The sequence below is a fragment of the Lepidochelys kempii genome, chromosome 18 (genome assembly GCF_965140285.1).
Source record: "Lepidochelys kempii isolate rLepKem1 chromosome 18, rLepKem1.hap1, whole genome shotgun sequence".
Lineage (NCBI taxonomy): Eukaryota > Metazoa > Chordata > Testudines > Cheloniidae > Lepidochelys > Lepidochelys kempii.
Genome location: NC_136397.1, coordinates 16485497 through 16508326, shown reverse-complemented (window position 1 = coordinate 16508326; position 22830 = coordinate 16485497). Strand labels below are relative to the sequence as shown.

The window sequence follows — 22830 nt, the reverse complement described above, 5'->3', positions numbered from 1 at the left end:
GAGGTTTACCAATGAAAAGTAATATAGATCAGAGCTAGATGGCATTATTTTTATAATGGTTGCTCAGTTGCCAGTGTTAAATGATTTGATGTTTCTGTGTTCCTACTGGATTGGTGTCTGTATCACAGGTCTAGACTCAGACACACTGGTAAAGTGCTGTGGGGGGAAGCTTGCACTGCTCTGTGGATGACTAGAGGTCATCAAAGCTCTCCATCTAGCACCAATCTTGAGCACTAAGTTTGCTTTAAAAATAGGAAATGATACTCTGAAGGATCTGTATTAAAGAAGGTCACAGACATTAAACTTTGGTTGTGAAATCAGACATATAGAATATTGAGTGGAAATGTGTATTATTCATGAAATTTTACACTCTGTTCATCTTAATCATGGTCAGTTCTGAATCTCTTGACAGGATATTTACCTGTAGAACCAGATTATCTTTTACTGTGTTATCTGAGGGCACCATGTGCTTTAAATTAGATTTTCAAAGAATATTTTCCTTCTACCCCCCTTTTTTTCCATTCCCAACACAGAATTTCTTATAAAGTAGGAGGTTTGTGACAGGTTGCAAACTGAAGTTAGGCTTTTTTCTCTCCTCATTCTTGATCATTCTAACATGAGGCCCTTCTCCTGTCATTACTGCAGATAATAGGTTTCTATTTATGACACTCGCTCTCAATCACAAATAAATTTCCTTACTGAAATTGCATTGTAGAAGAAGGAGACCATCTGTACAGCAAAATAAAACAACCCCAATTATTTTATATCTCTAGAGCACATATTAGGAATTATTCACCGAGCAAGCCAATTAACATTTCAAATGCTCAGTTTTGCTGAATTAATTCTTGATCGGCTATAAATATAGACTGAAAGACCTAATCAAAAAGATGGATTTTCTTTTTGATGTCTAATACCTTGCATCTTGTCATTTCACAGCAGTGATGCAGTACAACATGAAGCAAAGTAATACAAATACATAATATAATATATATACAGAACATCCAAAAGATCAAAGGGCTGGATTCTCTCCTCAAATAGATTTTGCACTGGTGTAACTATTGATTTCAGTGGAGTTACTCCTGATTTACATAGGTGTATTAACAGAATTTGGCCCAGGGATTCTTTAGAATACCAACAATGAACTGGGATAGTATGTGAGTATTCAGAAAAACAAGCAGCAGAAAGAACCATTGACTATCTGATTCTGACTTGATTCTGAAAAATATAATAAAACAGATACAATTTTAGCATGTTGGGCTCTAAATCAAATGTTCACCACTAGGTGTCACTCAAGTACTGCTTACTGTTCCAATCTACTGCTGCAGACAGACTCATCTCTTTAAAGTGAGCAGAAAGTTTTGACAGTCTGGGGGACTTGTTTCCCTGTTGTCTCTGATTTAAGCATCCACAACCATGAAATCTCTGGTTACATTAATAATATGTATTATCCTTTCAGATTATAAACAGTGCATTGTTTGTTGACATCCTTTATTCAGAGAGACAAAGCGGGCAAGGTAATATTTTTGATTGGACCAACCTCTGTGAGAGAGACAAGAGCTCTGTGTAAGGTCGAAAGCTTGTCTCTCCCACCAACAGAAGTTGGTCCAATCAAAGATATTACCTCACGCGCCTTGTCTCTAATACGCTGGGACCAACACGGCTACAACAATACTGTGTGTGTATATATATATATATATATATATATATCCTTTACTCTGGCAGTCTCTGCTCTGCAGAAATCCATGCAGGCTAGGGGAAAATCAAGCTGTCCCTTAATGAATTCCTTAATAGTCTCCTTTGACAATCAGAGCCCAAATTCACACTGATGTGTTATCTGGTTATTTATTTGTCATAATCCCCAAAGCACAGGGAGGCAAATCTTCCTTTTCTCTCTACTGCTGATGCAGCTGTCCCCCTGTGGCACACAACTAGTTCAGTTTCATGGTCCTGGGGCATTATATGGGGAGACCATGATAGGGGTACACACCCCACTGTAGTTCTGTGAGGCTCTTTGTGCTGTGTTGTGGTTTGGGCAGGGAGCGTATGGACTTGGTGGAGGGACAAAGCTGAGAGATCTACCCCTGGTTCTTTCCCTTGAAAGGTGCTTTGGAAGCTACTACAGCAGGGGTTCTCAAACTTCATTGCACCATGACCACCTTCTGACAACAAAAATTACTACACAACCCTAGGGGTGGGGACTGAAGCCTGAGCCCCGCTGCCCAGGGAGAGGGGGGCAATTCCAAAGCCTGGTGGGGCCAAAACTGAAGCCCAAGGGCTTCTGCCCTGGGACGGGGGCCTGTAACCTGAGCTCCACCACTCAAGACTGAAGCCTGACGGCTTGGGCTTTGGCCCCGGGCAGTGAGGCTTTGGCTTTGGCCCCAGGCCCCAGCAAGTCTAATGCCAGTCCTGGTGACCCCATTAAAACAGGATCTTGATCCACTTTGGGGTCACGACCCACAGTTTGAGGATCCCTGTACTATAGCCATTTGACTTGAATATCAGCCACAGGGTGGTTCTTCTGTTCAGTAACCTGAGGACAGAGGATTCTTTCCTACCATCCACCCAGTGCCTGGCTGAGTTGCTCAAAATGTGCAGTAGGGAGAGAACGGTAGCCACTGAGAACAGTTCAGTTTCCCATTCTACAGGACTAAAAGTAGCACAAAAGATGTTTTGACAATAAAGCCATCAATAGCTAAGCAAGGTGTGTGTCAAGCCATCTCAACCCTGCCCATGATGTACATTGATCTAGCCCTGTGTCTGGAGGAGCAATGCATATTTTCTGTGAGAGTAATGGGTTGCAACTAAGAAAAGGAATATTAGGCTGGTTATCAAGAAAGCGTTCCTTACAATGAGATCTATTAGCCTGGGGAATTGTTTCCCAGCAGAAATGATAGAAGCGTCACTGCCTGGGTCATTTACTACTAGATTGGACAAAGTACTTGATATTTGAGAATCTACTGTAGGCACAAATCCTCAGCTGGCGGAGAGCTGGACAAGATGACCTACTAGTAATGGTGCTTTACTGTTTCTAATCTCTCTGGACTTGATCCTGAAAAGTGCTGAGTGCATCCGTCAAAAGTGCAGAGTGCCCTCAGCTCCTATTGACTTCATGGGCGTGGATGGGCTGAGTAGCACACAGAATCATGCTCTACGATCCTATTATTGGGAAGTACCATTTCCAGATCTCTCACATAGAGTTATTATGATGCCTAGAAAAATGCATTGTTGGAAATGGCTCAGATTATACGTAAAACCCTCAGAGACAGATTATGGCACGCTTGAACGGGAGAGGGCACAAGGAGCCCCATTACCCCCAGCTCTCACAAGAAGCAGCCATTATTTGGTGTCTTGCATGCCCCAAGAACAAGGAAGGGGGAGCAGATTGGGACTTCCATGGAGAACACTAGTGGGTGGTTGGCTGGATAATGATGTGACCCTGGTACTAATCCCTCTCTCACAAGTCCCCTACAAACTATACCTGTTATACATGTATAGTAACCTCTACTGGTCAGCACGCTCCCTCTTAGTGGCATTCATCTCTTCCTGCACTGAGCAAGCCTAATACCTCCAGGTCAGGCTGTGTACCCCGCCACAGCATGGCTCTAGCCCTTTGAGACATAACAGCCTTCTAAAATTTTATAGTAGGGAGGTGTGTCTTGTCTTTTTTGCTTTTCTCAAATGCCCAGACATCTCACTTGGATATGGTCCCTCCCCTGCCTCTCACCAGCCCTGCAGGGCAATGATGGATGGGACAAAGATACTTACCATATACATATCACCACTGTCATCTTTATACCTAGTATATATGGTCTATATATTTGTTTTGCACTCCTTGAGTGTCTGAAATACTCACAGAGTTGATCTTCTGTGCACAGTGGTTGGATGCTATTTAGTGTTTAGTTATGGCCAGTACATAACTCAAAAGAATTCATAGCTTTGGTTCTTGTAATTATACCTGCAGTTTGATATTAATTTGTTTTATCATAATATGCAATGAATCATTCAGCTGTTTAGAGGTTTGATAGGACTATGCCAGTTAAGTTAGATGTGATACTGGTTAGGAAGGACAGTAGAAGAAAATATCAGTGATATACCTGTCTATGAGAGAAGAGCTCAGTTTGCTTTAATTCTAAAGAATATATTCGGGACAAACAAGCAAATCTTGCCCTAATCGGAGTATATAAACATAAAGGATGAGATATAAATTCAATCCCAATGAGATGCAGCAAAGTAAAGCAATCAGTGTTCGCACAAGGGTGAAGTGTCCTTGTAGCATGTCAAATAATTTATCGCCATTACCCTTATATGAAGCTATAAAAAAGGACATCAGGATGCTTTTTGTGCCTTCATAAATGCTTAATTTATATCTTAATCTTCGGCTCTGGTTCTGCTCACAAATGCTTTTTGACACGCAGAACTACTTTGGAGAAACACACTCTCACTCGGAGCACTAGTGAGAATCATCAGTTCAGTTAATGAGCCAAAGGGCGAAGAGTGATCACGAGTGACACCCTTTTAATATATTTCTCCTACTTTTCATATACATATTTATTATGCTATTTTGGTAGATTAAGATAATAAAATACTTTGTGGCTATCACCCCCATGCTGTCTTTGCGTTTCTCAATCGGCTCAATAACTTCTAATAGACTAGATGTACTGTAGAATGGCCAGCGTTGTACTTTAAAGGATGGAGTGTTTTCATACTGTGGAATCTAGTGTTAGTGATAGCTGAAAGAACAAAATCAAAGAACTTGCTGGGTCAGATCCTCAGCTGCTGTAAATCAACATAGCTCCATTTAAGTCAGTGGAGCTTCACCTATGTATACTAGCCAAGGATCTGGATCTTTGTCTTTATTTACAGAGAAGAACAGACTGATGGAAAATTGGGCAGGGTTTATGTGTCTCTCATATTTGCACATGCAGCCACATACAAATATATACTGTTCTTTTTAGAGCTGTTCTTATTTTGATTGTAGCCTCCTGCAACACCCTTCAGTTACTGCATGTTTTAGACCATAAGTTCTTCATGGCAGAAACCATGTTTTATTATATTTGTGTACAGTGCACAGGACAGGGAGGCCCCAGTCTTCATTGGGGCCTTTGGGTGCTATTGTAATATGAAGATATTTCAGTGTGTCACTACACAAAGAATTGCTGTCAGATGCTGGTAAGTTTTCTGGGCCTTGTGAAAGCTCTTTAGGGTCTGGGAGGGACAGAAATGAAGCACTAATGCAGTTTGGGGTGAGGGTCTGGCATTAGCTATTAGATCCAGGTAGTTGAGAATCAACTGGCTATGCACATTCACTACCTCACAAGCTTCGCTCTATGGTACCATAGAGAAAGATGCCAAGCAGAACAAACTTCCAGGAATGCCTCTTTCCATCTGCCCCATGCACAGTGGAATTACAGCAGTTTGACTGCATTTAGAGCCTTCTGCATCTGTTGGGTCAGGATGAAGGAATGTAGTAATGCCATGTCCATATAACTAAGTAAACTGGAAGATGGCATTGTCTGTATGTGATGTGTAAATCTTTCACAATCTGGATTTAGGCATTTACGAACACTAGTTTACATACCCAATGCAAATTCCATCTTTCCTACTGAACTTTAGACCAGTGTTTCTCAACCTTTTTGATATCAGGAACCAGCTTGCTGCCTTCCTAAACGCTGTCAGGTTAATCTCAGGGACCGGTGCCAGACCACAAACCAGTCATTGAGAAACACTGCTTTAGACAATGAGATCCTCCTGCAACGCAGGTGCCAGGGCTGCAGCATTCTAAATAAAGGTAACTGCCATGAGGTTTAGTCCCCTCCAAATGCATTGGATATTTACTCTAAGTGGCTTAAGGCCTAATCCACTGAGGTGCTAAGCACTGTCCACTCCCACTGAGTTCCGTGGAAGTTAAGGGCACTCAGCAGCTCATAGGATTAAGCATCTGGTGCTAAGGAGAGTTCAGCATATCAATTCCTGTCACTCACTGTGAAGAAAACACACCCTATATTGCCACAGAAGAGTTGCTCTGCTGAAACTAAAATATAATTGCTGTAATCAGCATAATTACAGATATCAACCCTCTGTGTATACAGAAAATGGATACCAGTAAGTCATATTTCATTTCCACCTAGTTACCAGATAAATAGATAAAGTTCTAGATCTTGGTTCAGCAGCAGCAAAACTCCCAAAGTCACAGAGAAATTCATGAACTCAATAGTCATTTTTAAAATAGCTGATATACATACATGCATGCTTTACAATCCTAAATTGACTGACTACTTCAGAGACACCTCCACATGCCACCCCGTCTCTCAAACTCATCAACACAGATGCATCACCATCATTCTCTACTATAATATTTAAGGGGAGCCTCACAGTAGGGCTGCCAACTGTGAAATTCCCTTCTGTAAGAGATCCAACTGAGCCCAAACCTGACCACTACTAAGTCATGTTGCAAGACCTCTCTCTTTGTCCAGGCCTTTTCCTAGCAGTTACAGAATTGCCCTGGTTATGTCTCCCTGGATGGCCACCATTTGGATTTATTCTTTCTTCAAGTAAACAGTTCTTAGTGAGGAGGGAGAAAAGCAGAGTAGGGATCCCTTGATGGGAATTTGATGTATCTATAATGTACATAATGCATGCCCAGATGATGGGTGCTTTAGCAATGTGTATATCAAGAACAACAGTTAAACTAACTGTACATCTATCTGCTTTTCCTAAGTGCTTTCTTACATGTTTATACAATGCAGAGCACACTGTCGGCACACAATAAATAATCAGGTTTTCTGTAATCTATCTTGCCACTTTTGCTAATGATCCATGTTTGCAATAAACAAATGATTTTCCTTTGAAGAGCTTCAAGCTTCCTATGGTCTCCTGAGGTCCTTCTTCCCTCTCTTCCTCCCCTATTTTGAGCTTTGACACTTGATAAGTTCCCAGATTTGTGAGCAGATTAAGTTAGGTTTAACACAGTCTCTTTTAGGAAAATAAATAGATATGGAGGCATTAGCAGGGGAGCGATCTCTATTATGTAAGGCCTTTGATCAAAAACAGAAACTGTGGTAGGAGAACAGGTGGAAAAAACTCTGGGAAGGTCTCTGTGGGTTGTGCCATTGACGGGGACAAATGGAAAAGAAGAAGAAAGCGAATAAAAGATATGTCTAAAGCTCTGGATATGTGAAACTTAGTACAAAATCATTCGTAGGCTTTGAATATCCCCAGATCTAAGATATAAATGTGTCCCAGGATTCTCTCCCACATATAAGGCACCCTGGTAAACTTGAGTTCATTGCTGGTGGTTCTGACCCCTCACTGATCCTTTCTGAGATTAGGTGCCCTCCTTCTTGTCAATCTCTTTTTAACACTAAAGAGATTTTCAGTCCCTGGAGGATCTGAGGTAAAGAAAGGTCCCAGTCTGTGCTCATTTGCAACAAGGAATTGTATCTTTAGTGTCTCAATTCAAGACAATCCTGTAGTGACTTCAGAGAGATCTACATTATTAAATATTTTGGCTGAAATTCTGTGCTGAGGTACATTTGAGAAGATGCAGCCCATGGGGGAGGGATGTAAAGGAGCTTTTAAGTCACCTTTTCACTCTGGGATTCTGGGCAGTACTAAGGACTGGTCTAATTTACAGAAGACTCTAGAATGCTGCTTCACACAATACTCCCTAGCACTCAGTTCTCGACCCACTCCATCTTACTTCTGGCATGCTCTGTGCATCAGAGCTTGCAGTGTGGGGGAAGATTTGGGCTGCCAAGTAGCACACATTAGAGAGTAGGGGGGCAGAACTCCTTCCTCTGTAAAACATTCAGCTATGATCAGAAATTAGGCCCTGAATTTTTACAGGTTCAGGAGACTGATTCTGAACTCCCTCCTCAATAGCCTGAAAGAGTTTGCTGAATTGCACCTCGATGATACCATCTGGGAACTTTCCAGCTATACAATTTAGATCTTAGACCCCAATCCTGCAAACGCTTACCCTGCGCACTTAACTTTGTGCATATGAGTATTCCCACTAATTTCAAGGGAAATTACGTAAGAAAAATTGTGCACATGCATAAGTGTTTGTAGGGTTGGCAACTTTGAAGAAAGTGGTTTGGTGGGGGTGTTTTAACTGTTGAAAGGCAGGAAAAGAGTTGGTTGTACCTTTCTTGCTGTTTTACCAGTTTCTGCAGCTGAGAATTCTGCAACAAAAGGGAATGTAACAAACCCTAGTTTTATTGCTATGCTTATTGTTCACACAGTTCATGTTTATGATACACGTTCTTGAACCAATACAAATGATATACAAGCTCTCACCTCAAATTTTCTCTCCTGGATATTTCAACTGAGTGAGATGACAATGCTGACTTGGTAACAGAATCCTTTAGCTGGGAACAAACTGCAATGTCATAAAGTAGGATTTTGGTGCCTGCCCAACGCTGTTCCATGTCTGAACTTAGTATTGTGCAGGAAGAAGGGGGAAAGATTTAAATGGAAGTTAGGAGCCTAAATACCTGTGAAGATCTGGGCCTGTACAGCTATATAGGAAGATACAGTTCCTGCCCCCAAAGAGCCCACAGTGCAAAAAGACCCAAGGCAGATGAAGGGTAGGGAAAAGGCATGCAATATATAATCAAAGTGTTCACAGACATGGCAGTCTCCAGCTATATTTTGTTTTGACGATACCCATTTGTATAAAGCAGTGCTTTATCCCACTCTCCAACACATATTTTCCATCCATTTGTTTATGACAAAATATGGCTCTGGGAAGACAGCATTCTAGTGATAATAGTTATGTAATATGGATTTAAAACCCACGACTGTGCAAAACTACTTCCTGCCTCTCTTGTTCATTTCCTGTTTCCATCAGCTTCAGTAATAAGATCTAGCTCTTATATAACACTTTGCTCTCATAAGTGCTATACACACATTAACTAATTCATCTTCAAAACACCCCTATCAGGTAGGGGAGGATTAAGAGAACACAGAGTTCCTGGCTGCCAGCTCCATGCTGTCTGTCCACTAAGCAAAGCTGCCTCTCAGTGAGTCTGGTGGTCCCAGAATTTACTGTATAGAAAGTTGAAACACAGACAACAGTCCAAAACAGGTTCATTCCATGCCTCAGATCTAATCATGAGCATGTTCTGTTCCTATTCCATTGAGCCCTTGGCCCGTTAGATGATATCTATGGTGTAAAAGGGAAAAATGGCCTTTTGGGGAAATTCCCCTAGAAAAGGAGGGGTTTAGTGCCAATATATGCCACTCCCTCTTGGGTGTAAGGGTGTGATGGGGCACAGCATGTTGCGGACGGGGCAGGGAAGTGCTCTGTAACGTTTCAGGGGCAGTCACACAAGGCTACCATAAGTTCAAATAGTCTCTTGAGAGATAGAGCACAGTCACCCCTCTCTCTCTCTCTACATGCACCATCCCAACACGTGAGATCTCCTGAGATTCTTCTCTTGACAGAAACTAAATTTTAACGTGGGGGTATATGGAGGCAGAAGTTTCCTCAATTCTGGAACTTGATACCTCTATGTGTGTGACAGTGTCCCATGTCCGTTAACTTTCAGAGCAGAGCTAGGGTGACCAGACAGCAAATGTGAAAAATCGGGACGGGGGTAGGGGGTAATAGGAGCCCATATAAGAAAAAGACCCAAAAATTGATACTGTACCTATAAAATCGGGACATCTGGTCAACCTAGGCAGAGCACAAGACCTGTGAGTCCATCCACATCCCATTAAAGTGACTGGAAAAACCACCATGGCCTTTAAAGTGAGTTGGATTGGGTCCCTCCCAGGGTCAAAATAATCAAAAGTAGCCTCTAATTTTAATTGCTTTAGGTTTTGGGTATCCAATCTGAGAGCAAGATCCTCAAAGTATGTAGATGCTGAAGTCCTATTGAAATCAATTGGAGTTATGCACCTAAATACCTTTTTGAGGGTCTGGGCCTTGGGGCTTAATTTACAGAGAGGCTTAATACCCCCAGCTCTCACAGACTTCTACTGGGATTGTGGTGCACAGTCGTGCAAAAATTCAGAGCCACAGTATCTCAAGCTGGGCACTGCAAAAACAGGCAGGAAAAATCTGAGTTTGCTTTTGAAAATGTACTCTATGTGTTTACCCAAGCTTTTGCCTAAGGTGAGGGGACAGAGGTTTTGGTCCTGGTGTTGTTGTTGTTTTTGCTAAGGGTATGTCTACACTACGGAATAAGGTTGAATTTATAGAAGTCGGTTTTTTAGAAATCGGTTTTATATATTCGAGTGTGTGTGTCCCCACAGAAAATGCTCTAAGTGCATTAAGTGCATTAACTCGGCGGAGCGCTTCCACAGTACCGAGGCTAGAGTCGACTTCCGGAGCGTTGCACTGTGGGTAGCTATCCCACAGTTCCCGCAGTCTCCGCTGCCCATTGGAATTCTGGGTTGAGATCCCAATGCCTGATGGGGCTAAAACATTGTCGCGGGTGGTTCTGGGTACATATCGTCAGGCCCCCGTTCCCTCCCTCCCTCCGTGAAAGCAAGGGCAGACAATCATTTCGCGCCTTTTTTCCTGAGTTACCTGTGCAGACGCCATACCACTGCAAGCATGGAGCCCGCTCAGGTAACCGTCACCCTATGTCTCCTGGGTGCTGGCAGACGCGGTACGGCATTGCTACACAGTAGCAGCAACCCCTTGCCTTGTGGCAGCAGACGGTACAGTACGACTGGTAGCCGTCATCGTCATGTCCGAGGTGCTCCTGGTCGCCTCTGTGAGGTCGATCAGGAGCGCCTGGGCAGACATGGGAGCAGGGACTAAATTTGGAGTGACTTGACCAGGTCATTCTCTTTAGTCCTGCAGTCAGTCCTATTGAACCGTCTTATGGTGAGCGGGCAGGCAATACGGACTGCTAGCAGTCGTACTGTACTATCTTCTGCCGAGCAGCCATGAGATGTGGATGGCATGCAGTCCTTCTGCACCGTCTGCTGCCAGCCAAAGATGTAAAAGATAGATGGAGTGGATCAAAACAAGAAATAGACCAGATTTGTTTTGTACTCATTTGCTTCCCCCCCTCCCCTGTCTAGGGGACTCATTCTTCTAGATCACACTGCAGTCACTTACAGAGAAGGTGCAGCGAGGTAAATCTAGCCATGTATCAATCAGAGGCCAGGCTAACCTTCTTGTTCCAATAAGGACAATAACTTAGGTGCACCATTTCTTATTGGAACCCTCCGTGAAGTCCTGCCTGAAATACTCCTTGATGTAAAGACAACCCCTTTGTTGATTTTAGCTCCCTGAAGCCAACCCTGTAAGCGCCCCTCCCGGCGTCAGAGCAATGGCAAACAATCGGGCATCTGAGAGTGCTGTCCAGAGCAGTCACAATGGAGCACTCTGATGGGGCTAAAACATTGTCGCGGGTGGTTCTGGGTACGTATCGTCAGGCCCCCGTTCCCTCCCTCCCTCCGTGAAAGCAAGGGCAGACAATCATTTCGCGCCTTTTTTCCTGAGTTACCTGTGCAGACGCCATACCACTGCAAGCATGGAGCCCGCTCAGGTAACCGTCACCCTATGTCTCCTGGGTGCTGGCAGACGCGGTACGGCATTGCTACACAGTAGCAGCAACCCCTTGCCTTGTGGCAGCAGACGGTACAGTACGACTGGTAGCCGTCATCGTCATGTCCGAGGTGCTCCTGGTCGCCTCTGTGAGGTCGATCAGGAGCGCCTGGGCAGACATGGGCGCAGGGACTAAATTTGGAGTGACTTGACCAGGTCATTCTCTTTAGTCCTGCAGTCAGTCCTATTGAACCGTCTTATGGTGAGCGGGCAGGCGATACGGACTGCTAGCAGTCGTACTGTACCATCTTCTGCCAGGCAGGCAAGAGATGAGGATTGCTAGTAGTCGTATTGTACCATCTTCTGCCAGGCAGGCAAGAGATGAGGATGGCTAGCAGTCGTACTGTACCATCTTCTGCCGAGCAGCCATGAGATGTGGATGGCATGCAGTCCTTCTGCACCGTCTGCTGCCAGCCAAAGATGTAAAAGATAGATGGAGTGGGTCAAAACAAGAAATAGACCAGATTTGTTTTGTACTCATTTGCCTCCTCCCCTGTCTAGGGGACTCATTCCTCTAGGTCACACTGCAGTCACTCACAGAGAAGGTGCAGCGAGGTAAATCTAGCCATGTATCAATCAGAGGCCAGGCTAACCTCCTTGTTCCAATAAGAACGATAACTTAGGTGCACCATTTCTTATTGGAACCCTCTGTGAAGTCCTGCCTGAAATACTCCTTGATGTAAAGACACCCCCTTTGTTGATTTTAGCTCCCTGAAGCCAACCCTGAAAGCCGTGTCGTCAGTCGCCCCTCCCTCTGTCAGAGCAACGGCAGACAATCGTTCCGCGCCTTTTTTCTGTGCGGACGCCATACCAAGGCAAGCATGGAGGCCGCTCAGCTCACTTTGGCAATTAGGAGCACATTAAACACCACACGCATTATCCAGCAGTATATGCAGCACCAGAACCTGGCAAAGCGATACCGGGCGAGGAGGCGACGTCAGCGCGGTCACGTGAGTGATCAGGACATGGACACAGATTTCTCTGAAAGCATGGGCCCTGCCAATGCATGCATCATGGTGCTAATGGGGCAGGTTCATGCTGTGGAACACCGATTCTGGGCTCGGGAAACAAGCACAGACTGGTGGGACCGCATAGTGTTGCAGGTCTGGGACGATTCCCAGTGGCTGCGAAACTTTCGCATGCGTAAGGGCACTTTCATGGAACTTTGTGACTTGCTTTCCCCTGCCCTGAGGCGCATGAATACCAAGATGAGAGCAGCCCTCACAGTTGAGAAGCGAGTGGCGATAGCCCTGTGGAAGCTTGCAACGCCAGACAGCTACCGGTCAGTTGGGAATCAATTTGGACTGGGCAAATCTACTGTGGGGGCTGCTGTGATGCAAGTAGCCCACGCAATCAAAGATCTGCTGATATCAAGGGTAGTGACCCTGGGAAATGTGCAGGTCATAGTGGATGGCTTTGCTGCAATGGGATTCCCTAACTGTGGTGGGGCTATAGACGGAACCCATATCCCTATCTTGGCACCGGAGCACCAAGCCGCCGAGTACATAAACCGCAAGGGGTACTTTTCGATAGTGCTGCAAGCTCTGGTGGATCACAAGGGACGTTTCACCAACATCAACGTGGGATGGCCGGGAAAGGTGCATGATGCTCGCATCTTCAGGAACTCTGGTCTGTTTCAAAAGCTGCAGGAAGGGACTTTATTCCCAGACCAGAAAATAACTGTTGGGGATGTTGAAATGCCTATATGTATCCTTGGGGACCCAGCCTACCCCTTAATGCCATGGCTCATGAAGCCGTACACAGGCAGCCTGGACAGTAGTCAGGAGCTGTTCAACAACAGGCTGAGCAGTGCAGAATGGTGGTAGAATGTGCATTTGGATGTTTAAAGGCGCGCTGGCGCAGTTTACTGACTCGCTTAGACCTCAGCGAAACCAATATTCCCACTGTTATTACTGCTTGCTATGTGCTCCACAATATCTGTGAGAGTAAGGGGGAGACGTTTATGGCGGGGTGGGAGGTTGAGGCAAATCGCCTGGCTGCTGGTTACGCGCAGCCAGACACCAGGGCGGTTAGAAGAGCACAGGAGGGCACGGTACGCATCAGAGAAGCTTTGAAAACCAGTTTCATGACTGGCCAGGCTACGGTGTGAAAGTTCTGTTTGTTTCTCCTTGATGAAACCCCCCGCCCCTTGGTTCACTCTACTTCCCTGTAAGCTAACCACGCGCCCCTCCTCCCTTCAATCACCGCTTGCAGAGGCAATAAAGTAATTGTTGCTTCACATTCATGCATTCTTTATTCATTCATCACACAAATAGGGGGATGACTACCAAGGTAGCCCAGGAGGGGTGGTGGAGGAGGGAAGGAAAATGCCACACAGCACTTTAAGCACAGCACTTTAAAAGTTTACAACTTTAAAATTTATTGAATGACAGCCTTCTTTTTTTTGGGCAATCCTCTGTGGTGGAGTGGCTGGTTGGCCGGAGGCCCCCCCACCGCATTCTTGGGCGTCTGGGTGTGGAGGCTATGGAACTTGGGGAGGAGGGCGGTTGGTTACAGAGGGGCAGCAGTGGCAGTCTGTGCTCCAGCTGCCTTTGCTGCAGCTCAACCATACACTGGAGCATACTGGTTTGGTCCTGCAGCAGCCTCAGCATTGAATCCTGCCTCCTCTCATCACGCTGCCGCCACATTTGAGCTTCAGCCCTGTCTTCAGCCCGCCACTTACTCTCTTCAGCCCACCACTTACTCTCCTCAGCCCGCCACCTCTTCTCCCGGTCATTTTGTGCTTTCCTGCACTCTGACATTATTTGCCTCCACGCATTCGTCTGTGCTCTGTCAGTGTGGGAGGACAGCATGAGCTCGGAGAACATTTCATCGCGAGTGTGTTTTTTTTTCTTTCTAAGCTTCACTAGCCTCTGGGAAGGAGAAGATCCTGTGATCATTGAAACACATGCAGCTGGTGGAGAAAAAAAAAGGGACAGCGGTATTTAAAAAGACACATTTTATAAAACAGTGGCTACACTCTTTCAGGGTAAACCTTGCTGTTAACATTACATACATAGCACATGTGCTTTCGTTACAAGGTCGCATTTTGCCTCCTCCCACCGCGTGACTACCCCCTCAACCTTCCCCCCTCCCTGTGGCTAACAGCGGGGAACATTTCTGTTTAGCCACAGGCAAACAGCCCAGCAGGAATGGGCTCCTCTGAGTGTCCCCTGAAGAAAAGCACTCTATTTCAACCAGGTGACCATGAATTATATCTCACTCTCCTGAGGATAACACAGAGAGATAAAGAACGGATGTTGTTTGAATGCCAGCAAACATACACTGCAATGCTTTGTTCTACAATGATTCCCGAGTACGTGTTACTGGCCTGGAGTGGTAAAGTGTCCTACCATGAAGGACGCAATAAGGCTGCCCTCCCCAGAAACCTTTTGCAAAGGCTTTAGGACTACATCTAGGAGAACCGCAAATGCCAGGGCAAAGTAATCCTTTCACATGCTTGCTTTTAAACCATGTATAGTATTTTAAAAGGTACACTCACCAGAGGTCCCTTCTCCACCTGCTGGGTCCAGGAGGCAGCCTTGGGTGGGTTCAGGGGGTACTGGCTCCAGGTCTAGGGTGAGAAACAGTTCCTGGCTGTCGGGAAAACCGGTTTCTCCGCTTGCTTGCTGTGAGCTATCTACAACCTCCTCATCATCATCATCTTCTTCGTCCCCAAAACCTGCTTCCGTATTGCCTCCATCTCCATTGAAGGAGTCAAACAACACGGCTGGGGTAGTGGTGGCTGAACCCCCTAAAATGGCATGCAGCTCATCATAGAAGCGGCATGTTTGGGGCTCTAACCCAGAGCGGCTGTTCGCCTCTCTGGTTTTCTGGTAGGCTTGCCTCAGCTCCTTCAGTTTCACGCGGCACTGCTTCGGGTCCCTGTTATGGCCTCTGTCCTTCATGCCCTGGGAGATTTTCACAAAGGTTTTGGCATTTCGAAAACTGGAACGGAGTTCTGATAGCACGGATTCCTCTCCCCAAACAGCGATCAGATCCCGTACCTCCCGTTCGGTCCATGCTGGAGCTCTTTTGCGATTCTGGGACTCCATCATGGTCACCTGTGCTGATGAGCTCTGCATGGTCACCTGCAGCTTGCCACGCTGGCCAAACAGGAAATGAGATTCAAAAGTTCGCGGTTCTTTTCCTGTCTACCTGGCCAGTGCATCTGAGTTGAGAGTGCTGTCCAGAGCGGTCATAATGGAGCACTCTGGGATAGCTCCCGGAGGCCAATACCGTCGAATTGTGTCCACAGTACCCCAAATTCGAGCCAGCAACGTCGATTTAAGCGCTAATCCACTTGTCAGGGGTGGAGTAAGGAAATCGATTTTAAGAGCCCTTTAAGTCGAAATAAAGGGCTTCATTGTGTGGACGGGTGCAGGTTTACATCGATTTAACGCTGCTAAATTCGACCTAACGTCCTAGTGTAGACCAGGGCTAAGACTGAATAGTGCTAATTATTAGGTGACTGTAAACTGTTGGCTTTGGTAGACAGCATTCAGTTTCATTGATTGTGATTTTAAATTGTAAATGCACAACGATGCCACACAGCAAGCATATTTTTATAAATTGGAAATTTATAAAACTGTAAATTTTATATTTATAGTTTCTATTTTTAAACTCATGCTGTCATTTTCTGGTTTAAGTCTTTTCAGAGATCTGATTTACTGTTTTCTAGTTTAATCATCCTTCACTTTCAGAAAGTCTTAGGCCAGAAAATCATCTTTAAGTATTTGAACATGGCCTAGTGGGTGTATTACCTTTGTCTAAGGACACAGAGAATTTGGTTTATGGCATGACACAGTGCACTGTATTAAAAGCTGTTTGGCCAGATACACTAGCTGTAAAATAGAAAAGAAACATTTGGGCGTGGAGGGGAGAAATAGCTTTTATCTTTTGTGTAATGCAAGATAAGTATAGGGTTAAAAATTCCAGTGCAGTAATCTGATATTTAAGTGAATGCAGATGTGCCCCTTTAGAAGAAGTTAATTGGGTAGCAAGTAGGCACACATAGGAAGCCCAGCAGGCTGGGTGGGGATTTTTTTTCTGTGTGGGTTGATCAAGGGCTAGGGTCAATGCAAAAGGGTAAAATGAAGTAAATAAAGCTCAGTTTTAGTTCTGTACTCCTGTCTTTGTTAGATGTAATGCTTATAAGGCTTTAAAGATCAAAAATTCAGTATTTCTGCCTACAAAAGACTGGTTGACAAGAGGTGGATTATGTAAATTTAGGGACCTATGATAGTTTTATTAGGAGGAAACATCTAAAGTAGCCAGGGAGCAAATCTAATATAGAAACAAGCTTCTGCTACATACCTAAGGTCTCTCTGGCTCTTGTGAAAGCTTGTAGTTTACTTGTGAGTCCATAACGCTCTACTCCTGGGGGCATTCTGTGCCAAAAAAATAAAAATTCTGTACACAATATTTTAAAATTCTGCAAATGTTATTTGTCAAAATAACACTACATAATCACATCAGTTTCAATTATTTTGGTAATTTATTTCAAAATACCTGTCAGCGAGTATGTCTGTAACAACACACATAAAAGTTCCCCCAGGAGTAGACAGTTAAAGAAACCCCTATGACAGTTTCTGTTTCTCTGTCCCCTTCCCCCAGCCCTGAGCCCAGCCATGGTGCCTCCCTTGCCCAGATACCCATACCCCCTCCCTCCAGAGCCCAGCTGCAGGGCCCCTCCCAGCCCAGATACACCCCCCCCAGAGCCCAGCTGTGGCCCCCATAGCCCAGACACCTACCCCCTCCCTCTCAGAGCCCAGGGATCCAGAGGGAGAAACAGCCTGATGCTTGATCCTGGGCTTGCATGGAGTTTCCTGCATGCCACCATCTCCTTCCCTTAGGGCATGCTGGGAACTGCAGCTGCCAGGAGGCCTCTAGCTACCTCCCCCTCCCCCCAGCAGTGTCTTCTATGTGCAAGCTGAGCTCTGCTGGGTTGAGTGGCCCCTAGTGGCTGCCAGAAGCCCTGCAGCCCATTTCTGTGGGGGAAAGGAAATGCTGCGAGCCTGTTAATTTCTGCAAAGTTCTGCATTGCGCAGTGGCACAGAATTCCCCCAGGCATAACACTCATAAGATGTCTGCACTGTGGATACCTGCAGTTTCCTAAATAGCCTTTTAGGATTGTCTCTTGGCTATGTCACATTTCTAAAGCCTGAATATAGAAAAAAATATGAGATTGTCCTGTGTGTTCACTCAGAGCACAGGTCCTGGGTAGGGGCAGTTTACTGTTTAAAGAGTGGATAATTAAACTGCTGATTATACATTGTGGCTTTTAGTAGTGGACAAATATGTCGAGGATACGAGCTATGGCACCATATTGGATTCAGTGGGTATCTGACATCCAACAGCCTAGATGAAAATTATTTCTTGAAAAGTGGGGAAGGAAATGTTCCACTTCTTGGCAGGGATAATGGTTATTGAAGTGCTGTAGTTCTGGCTGTCTGAATGATAGCAAGACCCTAGAGAAGGACAGTATCATAGATGTTAGAAACATAACAGAACTATTCTCAGCTTATCTCCCAGCAGATGCAGGATTGTGAGTGCTTCCAGTGCTTTCTAGGGTTCCCCCCCCAGTCTGACTTTAAACATCCCAAGTGACAGAATTGTCACCACTTCCCTTCGAAGACTATTCTGCCACCTCACAGGCCTCAGTGTCAGGAAACTTTCCCTGAAACACAGCCTAAAGTTTCATATGCTTAATTTGATTCCACAAATTGTAACGGTATCTTCATGTACCACATTAAAATTCTTCTGCCTCCTTAGTATTTCCATCCTTCAGCTATTTCTACTATTATACTTTCCCCTGATGGGATGACTGCCTGACTCTCATAATTCTGTTCTGGAAAAAAAACTGGATTCAATTTTATGGATGCTATATCCTACTGAGCAAACTCTTTTGTAGGATTTCACCAATCTTGTGGCGGTATTGTGGTGGGTTTTTTTTTTTGTTTTTTTTTTTTTACTATTTCTAATTTAGGCCAGGGTATCTAAGTCGAGTGAATGGGTCATATCTAGAGCCTTCCTTGCTATAACTGAACCAATTAATTCAAATTCAAATTCTGGAGCTGGCATAATTCTCAGGTGACTTGCTCTTAGAAATATCAGGAACTAAAGTTGCCCTCTGCTTTGCTGGTGGCATCCACCGCAGAGACGTGAACTAGAGAAGGACAGATGTCATATGGTGATATTCCTGAAAACTGGGAGGGAGTGGGGAAATAACCATATTTATAGGGGTGCTAAAAAAACACAAAGCCCTTCACCTTGAAGAGAGAACTCTCAGTATATAGCTACACACATACTATTTGAAATACATTGTGAATTTCCTAGGTGAGAGAGGCTTTTATAGATTATTAACTGTTTGCACTGGAAAAGAAAAAGTGAAACCCCAAGGCAGGTTGATAAATGGTAGAAACCTCATGCTTAATAAACCCAGACGGGAGAGCTATTAAATTACCCAACTTCAGTAGCTGCTAGAAGCCCACTGGAAGGAAATCCTGTTGCACAAATCTGTTTCCCTGTTACTTCCTTTCTAGTGTTTTTCACCAGAAACAATCAATCCCATGAGTGCTGTACAGGGTTTAGAGACTTTCTTATTTTGTTTTCTCCCTTCCTCCTTTTTTTAAATCTGAGGGCCGTTCAAACTTCTCTTCTAGACATTCTTTTTGCTCATTCAGGGTCAGGGAAATCTGTAAGTATTCACATTCCAAGCTGATCCTTCTGTGCCTCCCAGTATTCAGTGCTCTGTGTAGGAGGCACTGAATAAGGAGAGATGAAAGATGATGAATTATGATAAACGCAGAAGGGTATGGGGAAACTGCAGTGGCTTACATGCCAAAGACACCCTTGAAGGAAACTTGCTTTGATCCCCAAAAGAACTCTAAGGTGTGCTGTTCTAATTATTTCACAGCTGTATCAGGGACAGAACCGTTATTTGAGTTTTAGTTGAGATTTTGTTCTCTGGCAGAGTAGGGAAGCTGAGTTTGCTTCTGTGCATGTGTCCATACAGTGCACACCAGGAAAAAGCCCATGATATTTTTTGGGGGGAGGGGAGGGGGAGCTTGAAAATGAGAACATTTCAACTGATACCTATAGCTCTAACAAAAAATAATTTCTAGGAAGACTGGAGGGGAGGCAGAGGTGTGTGACTTTAATTCTTCCAACATCTAGCCTGTTACAAAGTATAGTATAAGATAAAATTTCTACAATAAAGCAGTGTTCTTCAATGCTGCCATATAATTCAACAGCCAAGGCTCTCCTTGCCAATCTGTAGTCACTGTTACTGTGTATTGTATATGTGCTGCTTTTACAAATGATGCCTTACAATGGCTAACATTCAGTACAAGTTTTGCCATGATGCAACTGATAAAGTATCTGAGTCCATCTAATTTCATGTAGCCAAAAATAGTTTTTCAATGAAATCTGGGAAGCCCCGGGCCTAAGTGGTACACAGTAAACTCTGATGATCAGCATACCAGGATAAGGTGGAATCTCCTGCTCTAGGACAGTTGTAGCAAGGCATAGAAGGAAAGCAGAGCACAGAAGTTATGTGCCAGATGCTCAGACTAGGTGGCAATGCTTTTCTTCTACAATACTCAAGTTCAAACTGTTTCAGAGAGGATTTTAGAGTATCACTGTGACTCCACTTGAGGGAACTAATTTGCATGTTAGGACTCCCAAATCCATTTAGGTCTTTAAGAATGACCATGAAATTAGTGTAATCTTTCTAGCTTCCTACAGATGGTTCTTTGTAGACTCTATATACCTTGCTTTGGTATCCACTTAGTGAAATAGGAAAAGCAATTGTAGTAGGTCTTCCATGTTAAGACTGCACTGTATCTTGCAAGAAGTACTGATCTGTGAAGCAATTTTCTGGCAAATTAACCATACACCACAAAATTAACTCCAGTACTGTAAGAATTTGATGATACTGTATTTCAACCTCAGTAACTAAATTCACTTTGGATTGCCCCAAGAATATTTTGTGCTCAGCTCACCCTCAACTTGGAGAGAGACATTGCTGCTTATCTTGTAAGATCAGCTGTTGCTCATTCATTTGCAAGCACATTGATTAATTTTATAAGACATATGAAGCATGCCAGTATATACTATATCTTACTAGACCCTTTATAATTGATTTCCTTAAACACCCAACTGTACTTTCACTAGTATCAAGTTTTTGTGCTCATTAGCTCAAATGAAAACAAAATGAAATTTATTTTTAATAACTCTCCAATAGATGCTAATATATAACTGAAAATCCTTGTCCCAGGTACTAATAATGAAACCTTTATATTGCTAGAAATATTAAAACTCTAATACTCTCCCTAGTATGTTTTATATAAACTTGTACTTAATCTTTGTACTGGTAGCAAGAGTTTTGAGAGACAAATTTACATATTTGTCCCTCAATATTTTTCTTTTCCCCCTTATCTGGGCTATATATGTCATGTAAACTGTTTACAACTGTCATGAACATTTTATAGCGTTGAAGCATTTAAACTGTAACTTGTATAATTTATATATAAATGCTGAATACACCATCAAATGCAATATAAGAATAACAGACTCATTGGTCTTACAGGTTTTAGAAATTTACCATTGCGCACATTCACAAATGGTTGTGTACAAAAACTCAGTACAATTACATACAAAGCTTTCATCTGAAATACAACACAGGAGTAGATAAGAAGGAAAAAACGTTATCATTTTAACAGTAATTACAATACAATGTGTGGAATAACAGTTCACAGCATTTAAAAAACAGATTGCTTATTTAGAGACAACATGAATAAATTAACTCTCCACTTTGGCTATACTGTTCAAATTTCTTATATTAAGTGGAAACCCATCTTTTTCAGGGATTAAAATGCAGCTGATTGTATGCCCACTAATGCAACAGTTTTTCCCTTAAACAATGGGTCTCTGTGGGATTTCCCACTCATTGTAGTATCCATCTATTCAGCTCTATTTTGATTGGTTAATCCTGTTCAGTATTTTTCCAGGCAAGAAATGACTTTGATTTTTAGCAACAGGCAAACTCTGTTATTTAAGTTATGGGCCATGTTTTTCTCTGTTACACCTGGAAGGTCAGTCTTGAAGTTTAACAATTTGTCTAACTTGTGTCAGGTTTTAGAGTAGCAGCCGTGTTAGTCTGTATTCTCAAAAAGAAAAGGAGTATGAGTGGCACCTTATAGACTAACTAATTTATTTGAGCATAAGCTTTCGTGAGCTACAGCTCACTTCATCGGATGCATTCAGTGGAAAATACAGTGAGGAGATTTATATACACACAGAACATGACCCATTTTTTCATGTTCTGTGTGTATATAAATCTCCTAACTTGTGTGTTTTTCAAATCTTTCCATCCACCGGCAGAAATTACTGGTCCTTTCTATACATATTCCTCATTCGTGAGCTAAAATTATGAGTATGCTAATGATTTTAAGCATTTATAGCCACTGCCATGAGCCATATTATATGCTTCCATCCAATAGGTCATCAAATTGACTTAGGAATTGTACAACCAGGCTAGTACCTCCCAGTCTAGCCTAATATGTCCAGAGGTTATTCCACAGTAGTATGAAAAAATCTTAGTCTTCCATAAAATTATTTAAAATAAAATGTGAACACTTAGATGTGATGTCATAAACCAAGAAAAGTAACTAAATTCAAAGCTGAAGATTTACTGCCAGCTAGAAAGATGTCTTTTGATTATTGCTTGCAGTGAGGAATGGTCCTAAACCAACCTGAATACAGAATTAGTTTCTGTGACTTTCGAACAAATTATCTATAAAATTTAAACATGATGCTGATGTGACATTATCAGGTTTATCCCCATGCGGTCATTTTTCCTGACAGCTTTATGTACTAAGTAACTCTTTTTGGGTACCAGGCAATGCAGGCAATCCAGTTTAGCACCCATAAGAAACCCCATCTCTGGATGGAATCTAAAAGATTTTTAATTTGCATGTCACTACGCAGGTGCACTCAGCCTGAAACTATGATGAAAAAACATCAGATGCAACTGAACAGTTGACTCACTTTCCATGGGTACTATGGTGATGCATTGATCATAAAAGATGTTCAAATGGGCTGCAAAGAGGCCTCGTTAAAAGTCCCAATATAGATACCAGAAATATCATATTTAAAAAACAAAAGTGCCATGATGTGGCAAGTTTCAGAGTAACAGCCGTGCTAGTCTGTATTCGCAAAAAGAAAAGGAGTACTTGTGGCACCTTAGAGACTAACCA

The 22830-nt window shown here is 43.4% G+C and overlaps 1 protein-coding gene across 1 annotated transcript in view; it reads right to left on the bottom strand.

The window, feature by feature from the left end:
• The window catches only part of LOC144929547 (uncharacterized), a 56429-nt gene extending 40449 nt beyond the window's left edge, over positions 1-15980 (bottom strand). Inside the window, exons 1-2 of the mRNA XM_078849377.1 lie at positions 15072-15980; positions 14274-14483 (exon numbers count right to left, since the gene is read on the bottom strand). Of these exons, the coding sequence (XP_078705503.1) occupies positions 14274-14483; positions 15072-15654 (793 nt within the window). The 5' untranslated portion in view covers positions 15655-15980. The remainder of the gene's footprint in view (positions 1-14273; positions 14484-15071) is intronic.
• Between the last annotated feature and the right edge of the window lie 6850 nt (positions 15981-22830).